The 12,617-nt window shown below is 44.5% G+C and overlaps 1 protein-coding gene and 1 long non-coding RNA gene across 8 annotated transcripts in view; one reads left to right on the top strand and one right to left on the bottom strand.

The window, feature by feature from the left end:
- Positions 1 to 313: 313 nt before the first annotated feature.
- LOC101938857 (uncharacterized) lies at positions 314 to 4,391 on the bottom strand. The gene is made up of 2 exons (XR_256566.4): positions 3,975 to 4,391; positions 314 to 2,025 (listed from the first exon to the last, which is right to left on the bottom strand). It is a non-coding gene; the product is annotated as an uncharacterized LOC101938857 (long non-coding RNA).
- A 68-nt stretch (positions 4,392 to 4,459) lies between these two features.
- PCCA (propionyl-CoA carboxylase subunit alpha) overlaps positions 4,460 to 12,617 on the top strand; it is a 387,774-nt gene continuing 379,616 nt past the window's right edge. For all 7 annotated transcript variants that reach the window (XM_065592346.1, XM_042843639.2, XM_024101904.3 and 4 more), the window contains exon 1: positions 4,460 to 4,822. In XM_065592346.1, the coding sequence (XP_065448418.1) occupies positions 4,751 to 4,822 (72 nt within the window). In that variant the 5' untranslated portion in view covers positions 4,460 to 4,750. The remainder of the gene's footprint in view (positions 4,823 to 12,617) is intronic.

The raw sequence follows: 12,617 nt of genomic DNA, 5'->3' as shown, positions 1-12,617 counted from the left end.
AAATTGTAGGGTTTTTTTTTTGCAACCAATGGGCATACTGAGAAAATGATATGGGTCCCAGTCTGGCAGACATTTACGAACGTGCTGAACTTTATGAATGTGAATAGCCCCAATAACTCATTCTGTTCTCATTAGTAGAATTAAACATGTGCTAAAGTATTTGCAGGATTAGGGCCTTAGATTTTACAATTTTAAAAAACTATTTATTTAGGAAGTTTTAATGGGTTTATAAATCCACAACATGTAAATATCAAAAACAAAACAATAATCATTACAACAATGAACTTTGGTTTAAAGAGACATTCTACAGTAATATAGTCATCAGATCTCTTTATTTTACAAGGTGTTACCATATTAGAATGAGCATCATTACAACATCTGGGACATATTGTTTCCAGTGATTTTTATGAACTTGAGTGAAATCTGCTATTACACATATTTAATAGACCGAGCATGTCTATGAAATGTTATTTTTAAAACTATTTATTTAGATGTTATAAACAAATCTGATATCCTTGACTTTGAATGGTACTTTTAAAAATTTATGCCTTTAACGAGTGGGAAGTTTCTACTAGAGTTGACCCCCTATTGTTCTTGTAAATTTGGCAGCAATAACTGTATAATTTTAGTCAATTATGTATTTTTTTCTTTTTTATTCATGTAGTTAGCCTTTTTGAGAAAGACTATATTTGTAGCTTATGATATAAAATTTCATAAATAAAAAAATACAAAAAAAAAATATAGGCAGAAAGCCAAAGTTAAATCACTCTAAAAAGCAGAAAGGCTTCAAATACAGATAGAACTGACTGGGATTCTCCTACACTTTTTCTCTTGTCCCTTCCATAAGTAAAGTGTTCCTGCCCTTGCTGCAGAAGAAAAAGGACTTGCATTAGTCAGTTTCCTACTGCATCAAGTTCTTTATACACCCAGCTGGCTGCAAAGTTTCTCTTTGCAGCCATGCCTCTGTGTAATCCTAGTCAGTTTCCCTTTGCAACTGTGGGGTGCCTCCTTTGATGTGGCGCTGTAGGAGGTTGCCTATGCTTAAAGGAGGGCCTGCAAACAGAACCCCTTCTGTGGAGCAAAAGAAAACACCAGTGTGATGTCATGTGACTCTTTTTTAATATATACTGTGGAGGAACTGACATCCATGTCTCAGAATTTTGTTATACAGTTTTATGATGTTATACAGTGGTAGAGATTAAATAGACATAGATATCTCATTTAAACCCTGAAGTGAGGGACATCTACTCTAGACCTCTCTTCTGCGGTTGGTCTAATCAATGGCTTTCCGGACTTTCCAGGGAAAGTGGGTGGAAGAAATTGGAATGGTAGTTTCCAGGGTATATTTAGTGGGATCTTTATTGTTAAATGGATTTATCTGTGACACTGATAGATTAAATATATTATGACATGTTTTTAGACAATAAAGTTTTTTTGTGATTAGCTTATTTACATCTGCATGGCTCGAGTAAGCATTTTTAATAATATAAATATAAAACATGTAATAGCAACAATGAAATGTCAATTTTATTCTCACTGCTCAATTTATATGAGGAAGCGGCACATAACTCATCCCTGTCTTTTAGTAAGCAGCAGGGACAAAACTAGTATTCTACTGTCCACCATTCTGCATCTTCTCTGTCTGTGCAATTTCAGTAAATTTATTGCTGAAGTTAGAAAAAAGCTGACAAAATTAATAAATCTAGGCCAAAGTTTTTAAAATCCTGAGTAGGTGCAAACAGGTGTTTGAGCATCCATTTAGTGGCACAAACTGGAGTTAATCCTGGAGGAAATTTACAAAGTTTGTGTCTGGGTATATATATGTATATACCCAAATATATCTGAGCACTCCAAGGGCACGGAATAGGGACACGGTCTGGAAATTGAGTGTCCGAAAAGAAGTTCTAGAAGGGCCTGGATGCACTAGCAGCTGCTGTCGGTGCTCAAAAGTTAGTCGTCAGAGGAAGCACAGGTTAAGATATTCAAGCAGCATCCCCTCATTGGTTGTTCTCGACTCTCTGCACTCTGAAAAAAAAGACAGCATGAAGGAAGGACTTGACTTTACATACATTTGAGAGAAACAGAGAATTTACTGGTTTCAGAGTAACAGCCGTGTTAGTCTGTATCCGCAAAAAGAAGAACAGGAGTACTTGTGGCACCTTAGAGACTAACAAATTTATTAGAGCATAAGCTTTCGCATCCGAAGAAGTGGGCTGTAGTCCACGAAAGCTTATGCTCTAATAAATTTGTTAGTCTCTAAGGTGCCACAAGTACTCCTGTTCTTCTTTTTTAGAGAATTTACTATGGATTTATAGGATTAGTACATAGGAAATAGTATTATGTACCAGATCAATCCATCGGTCCATCTAGCTTAGTAGCCTGACTCCAACAGTGGCAGATGTGTCAGAGGAAAGTGAAAGTATGCAATAATCTGACTATAAAGAAAGTTTCTTCCTTAACCCCCTCAACTAGAGGTTGGTTTGCGCCTAGAAGCATGAGCATTTAATCTTTTCCAAGCTTTTTAGACCTATTAAATATAACTACGTATCTATATATATTTTCTGAACGAATGTCCATTTTTGTGCTGTTCTAGGACTAGCAGTATCTTGTGGCCATACATTCCATTGATTAATTTCATAATGCACACAAAAGTATTTTCTTTTCTCTGTTTTAAATTAGTTGCTTTTCACATTTATTGAATATGTCCTTGTTCTTTTATTAGGGGAAAGAGTAAATACATGCATCCTAGTTATCCTCTCTATACTTTACCATTACTGTACTTATTTTTAAACCTCTAATTAATGAATCAGTATTATTTCCATTCTACTTTGGACATTCCCATTCTGTCTGAGTGCACAAATATGGGGAGCCAGACCTTTTACAGAGCCCCCCCCACCTGAGGCCCTTTGAAAATTTCCCTTCCTGTTTCCCTATAGCCTATGCTGTACAGTGATAATGGAATCATAGAACCATTGGGTTAGAAGGGACTGCAAGGGTCATTTAGTCTAACCCCCTCCTAAAATGCAGGATTTGTTGTGTCTAAGCCAGTGATACCCAGACTCAGGCTCACAAGCTGCAAGTGGCTCTTTAATGTGTCTCCTGAGGCTCTTTGCAGCACATATTAAAACACGGTGTGATCTAATTATTAACCAATCGGGAAGATTTTACTATGTTATTCACTAATTGTAGTTGATAAAATAATACTAACTCACTTTGCTTTGAGAATAATATATGTCAATATAAAAACCAAATATTTCCCGTCATACCGTTTAAATATTAATATATAGTACTATTGTAAATGAAACAATGAATTTACACTACTGTGGCTCTTTTGGATAATATTGATCGCTAATTTGGCTCTTGAACCACTGAGGTCTGAGTATCACTTACCTAAATCATCCAAAACAGGTGGCTATCCAATCCAGCCTCTTTTTGAAAACATCTAGTGAAGGTGCTTACAAGGCCTCTCTAGGTGGTCTGTTCCATTGTTCTACCGTTCTTACAGTTAGGAAGTTTTCTTCCTGAGATTTAATCAAAAGCTGCTGTGCTGCAGTTTGACCCCATTGCCTCTTGTCCTGCCATGTATGGCAGAAGAGAACAACTTTTCTCCAGCTTTTTATGGCAGCCTTTGAAGACCACTATCATACCCCCCCTTAATCTCCTCTTTTCCAAACTAAACATACCCAGTTCCTTCAATCTTTGCTCATAGGGCTTGCATTCCATCTCTTTGATCATCTTTGTCCCTCACCTCTGGATCCTTTCCAGTTTCTCTACATCCTTTCTATCCATTGGTGACCAAAGCTGGACACAGTTCTCCGGCGGAGGCCTAACCAGTGCTGAGTAGGGTGGTACTATCACCTCCCAGAGCAGGGTGATTGAAGGGTTTTATACTATTAACTTATTTAGGCTAGAAAAATTTCTAACTAACAGCCAGACTAGTGACACTCCAGCAGAACTGGATGTACAAAACGTACCTTACTAGCTGTGATGGACACAATGTGCATTGGGAGGGGGAACAGCACCCATGGCTAATACCACCAGACCAATCCGGAGGGGCTGTCCTCGGGATGGAGGGGGGAAGAGAAGCCAGCAGCTCCTGGGGGCGTTCACAGTGGGTCGGAGGTCCTGTGCGGGCCGTGTATTGCCTTATGTCCTCACAGCCGGGCGGTCCCCGGCAGTGCACTTCCCAGCACGACTCCCAAGCCTGCCTGGAGGCTGGTGTCACCGTCCGGCCTGGCTCGGGGCTCCCCGCGCTGGGGACGTGGCTGTAACAGCCGCCTGCGGAGCCTGGCCTCAGTGCCCAGGTGACTGACCGCGAGCCCAGGGAAGAAAGTGCAGCCTCACGCCGGCGCGCGGCCAGTCACGCTCGCGGCGCCTGTGGCCGGAGGGCCGGGTTCAGCGGAGCTGGGGGTGGCATTGACCGGCGGGGAGGGGCGGGGCAGCTCTGGGCTGCTGCGGAGGGCGGGGCCGCTCTGGGCTGCCGGGTACGCGCCGCAGCCCAACACTCTCGGGCGCTAATTGGGGGAATCCCCGCCTACCCGGCTCCTCCGAGGCACGAGGATGACGGGCGCGAGGCAGGGAAGGAGCGGCGCGCGCGCCCTCTCCCTGACACTTTCCCATAGCCTGCGTGCCTGCCAGGAGCGGGGGCGGAGGGAGGGAGGAAGGCGATCCTGATTGGTTGAGCGCGGAGCGCTGGCCCCTCCCCCTCGCCGAGGTGAAAGGGCAACCAGGGCTCCGGCTGGCAGTGGCGATGGCGGCGTCCTTGCGCCAGGTGGTCGCGGGTAGCTGGCGGCAGCCGGAGCGACACCTGCTTGCGCTGCAGGTGAGCGGGGAGCCGGGTTAGCGCTAGCGGCGGCCGGGCCCGAGCGCCCTTCCGGCGCCTCCCGGAGCCGCTCGCGCCCGCGGGCGATGCACGGGCGGTGAGCCGAGTCCTGCGCCCCAGCGGGCGTCGGCGTCTGTGGGAGCCCCCGGAGGACGCGTTACGGGCTGTGGCAGGAGCCCGGGGGAGCAGCGCTGAGCGAGCCTGTCGCCGCCCTTATCTGGGGCCGGTGAGAGACCAGCGGCTCCCTCCGAAGGGGCCAGGCCTGGGGATTGTCTCCGGGATCTTGTGCCAGGTGCCCCTTCCCTGCCCCAGGGAGCTGTAAGGGTTGTCCACGTTTTTCTGGGCTGTGACAGGCTAGACCCGGCCAGCTGGTGGGAATAATGTTAAAATGGGCTTCAACTTTCAATGCCCTTCCTTCAGGAGTCTGCTTGTTTCTCCGGACAGCTCTGACTGCCATGGTGCCTCTCCTTTCAGACTGGTGTGTGTGTGTGAAATGAATTACTCTTCTCATATGAGACTTGTGGCTTCTGGACATTCCAGTCAGGATTGGGGGATGATTGTGTCAAAGGTTGTGCATAAGCTAGTTTTCAAAAAGAAAAACCAAGTTATTTGTCTCACTTCTATGTACTCCATAAAAACTAATGGATAATCTCTCATTTGTTGCACAACGAGTAGCAATTATGTGAAATGCTGTGCAAAAATATTAAAATTCTGTTATAAGATATTTCATGCATCAGCTGTTTCTGAACAGAGGCATTCATCTAGAGAGGCCTTGAAGATCCTTTAGAAAGGAGGGAGGAGGAGAAAAAGGGTAGATCTTGGAAAGAAACTTGCAGAAGGGAGGGAGGGATAGCTCAGTGGTTTGAGCATGGGCCTGCTAAACCAAGGGTTGTGAGTTCAATCATTGAGGGGGCCACTTAAGGATCTAGGGCAAAAATCAGTACTTGGTCCTGCTAGTGAAGGCAGGGGGCTGGACTCGATGACCTTTCAAGGTCCTTCCAGTTCTGTGAGATAGGTATATCTCCAGATATTAGAACAAAGCTGCCATACTGCATACCTTAGGAGGCATGCAGGAGAGGAGACTTCTGTTGTCTGATAGAAGGTCTGCAGAAGCTGGGTGAATAAGCATGGCTGTGGCCTGGATGTAGCAAATCAGAACAGATAAAAGCCTCCCTCCCATCCCCATTTGGGAGCCAGGAAGTGGAAGATTTCTTAGGAATAAATGGTAGAGTGAGCAGCATAGAGAACTTGGTACCTGTCCAATGGAGCATGAAGCTCCACAGAAGCTTATGAGCTTCCAAGGGCAGGCATCTTCTGCCAAGGGTGAAAATAATTTATAAGAAAAAAAACAAGTTAATAGGTTACATTAATGAGAACTTTATTGAAGTGCACAGTGTGAATTCTTACAAAGATCTCTTATACTTTAAGATACATGTTCATGATATTAAGTATATAACTAGTGAGGCATATAATGAAAAACTAGTCTGTCACTGACATACTTAAAATAGGATTCTAAGCAAAATAGGAGAACATTGGAGACCTTAGTTTCTTGCTCTAAGTGTTGACATATAGTATAGCTGATAGTATTAGGTCAACAAGGATAATGGAGGGAAACCTGTAATTGAATGTGAAATGCATTATGGATTGGCAGAAGCTTGCCATAATTAAGATTGAAGTTTATAAGCTACAAAGTCCATTACAAATCCAGTTTTTAAACACCACGTCCAAAAAGGGGGAAATTTAACTTGGATCTCCCATATCCCAGGTGAGTGCTCTAACCACTGGGCTAAGTTATAACATGGGCACTGCCTCCGTCTCCTCCAGCCAGGTGTTTGAATGGGACCTGATCTGGTAGGGGGCCTTTGAGCATGCCTATTGGATTGGGCCCCGTATGTGAGACAGGCTCTCTAAATCTATCTTTCCACAGTTTGTGGATTGCTCTGGGGTTTAGGGGGGGAAGATAGGTGTCCCAGCACCAAGAGCGAGTTAGCGGTGCACATGCCCAGAGGGAGCTCTTGCGGTAGAAATTGAGGTGCCAATGAGTCTAGGTGCCTACAGCCAAGCAGGAGTTTTGTGGATTGCAGTGGTGCCTAAGGCCACGTTTATGCTAGACATCTTGGTTGGCACAAGTTCTCTTGGTGTAGAGCTGCTGCAGTTAGTGTATTGCTCATGCATTCTTGGTTCATTGAATTGGTGCTTTGTGTACTCACCAGGAGTGCCTGTGTTGATGCACCATGTGCAACTTGTCATTGTCTGGCGCATGGTCTTTTGAGAAACTTTGGCAATGCATGGTGGAACAGAAACAAGTTGTGTGGGAGTGATTGGGAGCAAGGGGTCAAATTCCTATCATGCAACTTCATCTATTTCTTAATTTTCATGCCTTTATTAATAATAAAAAAAATCCTGCGAAACTGCACAGCACTTCCTGCTGTCAGTCGTCTCTAAAAGAACCATGAAGCTCACACAGCTCTGCACTGTTGACATGAGTGTTGCAAACACAGGACAGACAATCCTCCAGTATTTGTAGAGCCATAGAAAGTAATGTCCTTTGCTGCTAAAGTTGTGTTTCATAGAGGATAGATTGCTGAGGGACCTAGTGAAAACCTATTCAAGATTGTTGATAGCATTGTAGATCAGCTGCAGGTGGAGAAGAGCTGCTTCTGAGCCTGAGAAACCAGCATTAACTGGTGGGATTGCATTGTAATGCAGGCTTCGGATGATGAGCATTGGCTGCAGAACTTTCAGACCCAAAATGCCATGTTCCTGGGACTGTGCTGAGGTTGCTGCTGCTGTCCCGCTCAGGGACACTGGATTGAGAGCTGCACTAGCAGTTGAGAAGTGAGTCGCGATCGCTCTGTGGAAGTTTGCAACCCTGGATTTCTACCAGTCAGTGAGAAATCATTTTGGATTTGGAAATCCACAGTGGGGACCCTTGTCATGCAAGTGTGTAGGGCCATTAATTGTTTCCCGTGCCTGCTATACAAGAGTGTCTCTTTTGGTAGTATGCAGGAGATGGTGGAAGGATTTGCAGCAGTGGGATTCCTGAACTGAGATGGGGTGATAGAAGGTGCACACATCCCTATTTTAGCACCAGCTCACCTTGCACAGAGTGAATCAACAGAAAGGGCTACTCTTCTATGGATATACAAGTGCTGATGGATCACCAGGGATGCTTCACCAGCATCAGTGTTGGCTGGTCAGAGAAGGTGCATGATACTCTCATCTTTAAGAATTCAGGACTGTTCAGAAAGCTGCAAACAAGGATGTTCTTTCCTGACCAGAGGATTTGGCATTTCAGTGCTACAGTGATCATGGGGGACCTAGCTTACGCCTTGCTTCCCTGGTTCATGATGCTGCACACTGGCCACCTCAACAGCGTCAAGGAAAGATTCAAGTGCTATCTCAGCAGGCGCAGAATAACTGCAGAATGTGGTTTTGGTAGATTGAACTCGCCCTATACAATAACATGGCTCTTAAAATAATAAATAATAAAACAATAAAACTTTGACTCTTATTCCCAGGGGTATGAGTGTAGGGCAGTGGCACTATTTTCCACAGGTGGTGGTGATTTTAGCTGATATCTTGCTCTTAAGGGTAACAAAGATGTAGAGAAAACAGCTGTAGCTGACATCATGAAGCCACCTGGCCCTGTATGCTGCTGGCTTGTTTACTTCTATGGTGCTAGCCAAAGTCATTGCAGACTGGCACGTTACTGTTGAGGAAGAAATAAAGTTACCATCCCTGGAAACCTTTGGCAGAGGATTGCAGTATAGCTCTGTGAAAATTTTATCAAGATCTCTCAAGGGCTGTCCTTGTGTACATAAACTGCTCTGGGGAGGGATAGCTCAGTGGTTTGAGCATTGGCCTGCTAAACCTAGGGTTGTGAGTTCAATCCTTGAGGGGGCCACTTAGCGATCTGGGGCAAGAATCTGTCTGGGGATTGGTCTTGCTTTGAGCAGTGTGTTGGACTAGATGACCTCCTGAGGTCCCTTCCAACCCTGATATTCTATGATTGCCTCCTGGCTAACTTTATGTGGGAAAGCAGATACCAACTCTGCCTCTGTTGTACTGCTACCTGTTCTAGTATGAGTACATTAATGAAAAATCAATACTCGTGTCCTGCTATGTAGGGGTTGGGCTTCATCTGTACATTTAAACATTGAACAGGAAGGGTGGTTTTCATTTAAATCAAATTAGTGATTTAAATCATGATTTAAATCACTAGTCAGGAAGACTCGATTTAATCATGGATTTCAATAAGAATGCACTTTTATGTAGGTTGTTATAACCCTAATACATATTCTTCACAACTCGGAGAGAGAGGTAGGTTTCATTTTTAGAAGGCACACACTATACATTTTTAAAGTGATTTATTTTGAAAACTTTTCAGATCAGTTTTACAGCTATATTAGAAAATGAATGATTGTTTGGTTATATTCATTTACTGAAGGTAATTGAAGCAGATACACCTCTACCTCAAGAAAATGCTGTCCTCGGGAGCTAAAAAATCTTACTGGGTTATAGGTGAAACTGCATTATATCGAACTTGCTTTGATCCACCGGAGTGCGCAGCCCCGTCCCCCCGGAGCACTGCTTTACCGCGTTATATCAGAATTCGTGTTCTATCGGGGTAGAGGTGTATTTATGAAGTCATTGGATGGTGAACTATCTCCAGTTCAACAGGTTAATCATTAATATTTGGAGGATTTTCTTGCCATGCTGTATTAGGAGGAGAACATCAACAGACAGACACTTAACAACGTTATGTATTCTGGGTTTTTTTTTTTCTTCAACAGCAAACATATAATCTTTTAACAAAACAAGCATTTGACTTTAGTTAAACATTAAAGTTTTTTCAAATCAGTTTTTTTAACTAAAATAGTTAAATGAAATATTAAAAAAAAAAAAGAATAAAATCAACTGTCAGCCAGGTCAACATGAGAAATTTAAAATATTGGCTTCTGCAGTTAACTCAGTCGTCTTCACCTTCATTTTCCTGTTTGTTCATAATCTGGAAAAGAAAAACAAGCTTTCCTGTTTTTTCAAGTCCCAAATGATTTCTCAATTTGAAATGAATTAGTCCAAAGGAAGAAAATATTCTTTTTACGCTGGCAACAGAAGCTAATGCTGTTGAAAGTGAGATTATCACTTAAGCACTTGGATCCAGAGACTGTTGAAATGACTTCCACCGCTTCACTGGTGTGACTTTCTTTAAAACATCATCAGCAAACTTTTCTTGAATGGTTCACCCTTAGCTCTGAAGTTTATTATAGTTGGCATTATGGAGGGATGATTGCAGGATATCCATGTCCTAGCCAACTCCTCTTCTTCGGCAGTAAAGCTTTCACCTTAGTACCGAGTATTGAGAATATTTGCAAGAAAATGAACTAGAGAGAGTGCTTGTCCCATTTGTTTTTTAATGCTTGTACAGTAACTCTTCACTTAATGTTGTAGTTATGTTCCTGAAAAATGCGACTTTAAGGGAAACGATGTTAAGCGAATCCAATTTCCCTATAAGAATGAATGTAAATGAGGTTAGGTTAGGTTCCAGGGAATTTTTTTTTTTTTTTTCTGTACAGTACTATAGTTGGGAGGTGCCCCTGCTTTACCCCACACAGGCACAGCCCACTGGCACTGGAGATGAGGCAGGCAAGGAGACTGAAGGTGCTGTAGGCTAGGAGAAACACATTGCGCAGTGGCAGCTTCCCCTACTCTGCAGGCAGCAAGGGCGGGGGGCTCAACCCTTGGCCTGCCCACGCCACCCTTCCCCCAAGCTTCCACCCTTAACCCGCCTCTTCTCTCCCCCCCCCCCCCCCCTTTACTCCGCACACCACGTCCTTGCTCCTCCTGCCCGCGGCAATCAGCTGGCTTGCGACATTCAGGGGACAGGAGGGAAGGGGGAGGAGCGAGGACTCGGCGCGCAGGCTCCCCCCTCTCTCCCCTGCCTCCTGCCCGCAGCAATCAGATGGCTTGCAGCGTTCGGGAGGCAGGGGAGGGAGGGGAAGCCTGGGCGCCGAGTCCTCGCTCCTCCCTCCTGAATGCCGCAAGCCAGCTGATTGCCATGGGCAGGAGTCGGGGGGAGGAGTGGGAAGGTGCTGATCTGTGGGGTCTGCCGGTGGGCGGGAGGTGCTGTGGGGGAGGGAGGGCATAGGGGAACTGATGGGGCTGCCAGCTGTGGACCAAGCAGGCAGCCAAACAACGTTATAGCGAAGCATTGCACAACTTTAAATGGAGCACGTTCTGTAATTGAGCAGGGACGTAAGATCGAAACAACGTTAAGCAAGAGGGTGTTAAGTGGGGAGTTACTGTAACTTAACTCCATAAGATTGAGTCCCTAATCCATGAACTCATTTACAAAACTTTTCTTGAACATTACATAGACCTAACTTTGTAGTGTAGACCAAGCTTCTGTCTTCATATTGTCTCATACTATAGAGTTAGAATTTATAATCCCTATTCCATGATGAGATATCTTTGAGCTATAATATATCTTTAGATAGGTGTTTGAGGGGGGAAAAAAGTATATTTTTACAAATCATTGATTTGTATCCACCCTGGTAACAGGAAATGGATTCAAACTTTTCCTGAGGTTTCTTCCCCTGCATTGGGCTTAACTGCCGGAACTGACTAGACTGTGCTGGAGTCTTGAATGGATTCTGGCTCTTTGCATAGCTGGACCTCCCTGATTGTATGTCCCCTGTCTCCCATCTTCCTTCTCCTTGCTGTTCACAGGAGGGGTCTGCATCCTGGGCTCTTCAGAGGAACCCATGGTGCTCTTCAGGGTGCTGGTGGGGTCTCTGCCAACTGTGCCAGGCAGCTTGTATTAAAAGTAGCAGATCTGTGGCTCAGCACCAGATCAACTATTGGGCCTGACTGGCCTTCTGGTATGCCTGCTGCAGTTCCTTTGCTTTCATGCAGCACTGCTGCTGATCCCTGTCACACCCCTTTGCCTGCATCCCCCGTGCAATCTGTCTGTCAATGTCCATATTTCCAGGACTGCTCCGTACCTGTGCTTGCACAGACTATTCTTCCCACAGGCCTAAGAAATCCAATGCCTCCTGTCTACTCCAGGGAGGTGCACGTCTTGGAGCATGTAGGCAGCATGGTCCATTGGGCACTTGTGTGCAACATGGAAGAGCTGCTAGGTGTAATTATCAAACTTGGAAATCAGGAAAAGGTATTTAAAAAATGTGGGCTTTGTACAGGTTGTGTGGGGTTCCTGGTGTCTGTGACCCCTGGGCAGTGGAGTTCACAGTTGTGACCAATGTGGTCAGTGTCTGGCATTGTGGGACAGCTGCTGGAGAACTGTTAAGGTCAACCTAGGTGTCTATACTTGCACTGCGTCAACCATGACAGGCTGACTTCCCCAAACAGCATTGCCATAATGGGGTACTTACATCAGTGGTAGACAAATTTTGAGCATAGACACAGGTATACCTAGGCTGATGCAAGGTGACTTACATAGACCTAACTTTGTAGTGTAGACCAAGCCTCTGTCTTTGTGGCTCTGTAAAATGCATTGTAAAATCATTGTTGGAGAAGTGCTTCCAACTTGTTTTATAGATACCTCAGCTAGCACAGAGTTGCCAAACTCTGGTCCTATCAATACAGGCTCAACCAACTGCTCTTAGTTTAAAAAAAAATCTGGTTTTGCTTCCAGTTGAAGCAAATTTTGACTTAAACCTTACTTTGAGTGGGTTGTTAAAAACACAACTAACTGCAACACACTGAGTTAGATTACAAGTCTGTGTACTTAAGCACCTAGTCTGACAAACTATACAGCAAATGTAAACTC

The sequence above is a fragment of the Chrysemys picta genome, chromosome 1, assembly GCF_011386835.1.
Source record: "Chrysemys picta bellii isolate R12L10 chromosome 1, ASM1138683v2, whole genome shotgun sequence".
Classification (NCBI taxonomy): Eukaryota; Metazoa; Chordata; order Testudines; family Emydidae; genus Chrysemys; species Chrysemys picta.
Note: the sequence above shows the minus strand (reverse complement) of the source record. Positions and strands in the feature narration are given on the sequence as shown.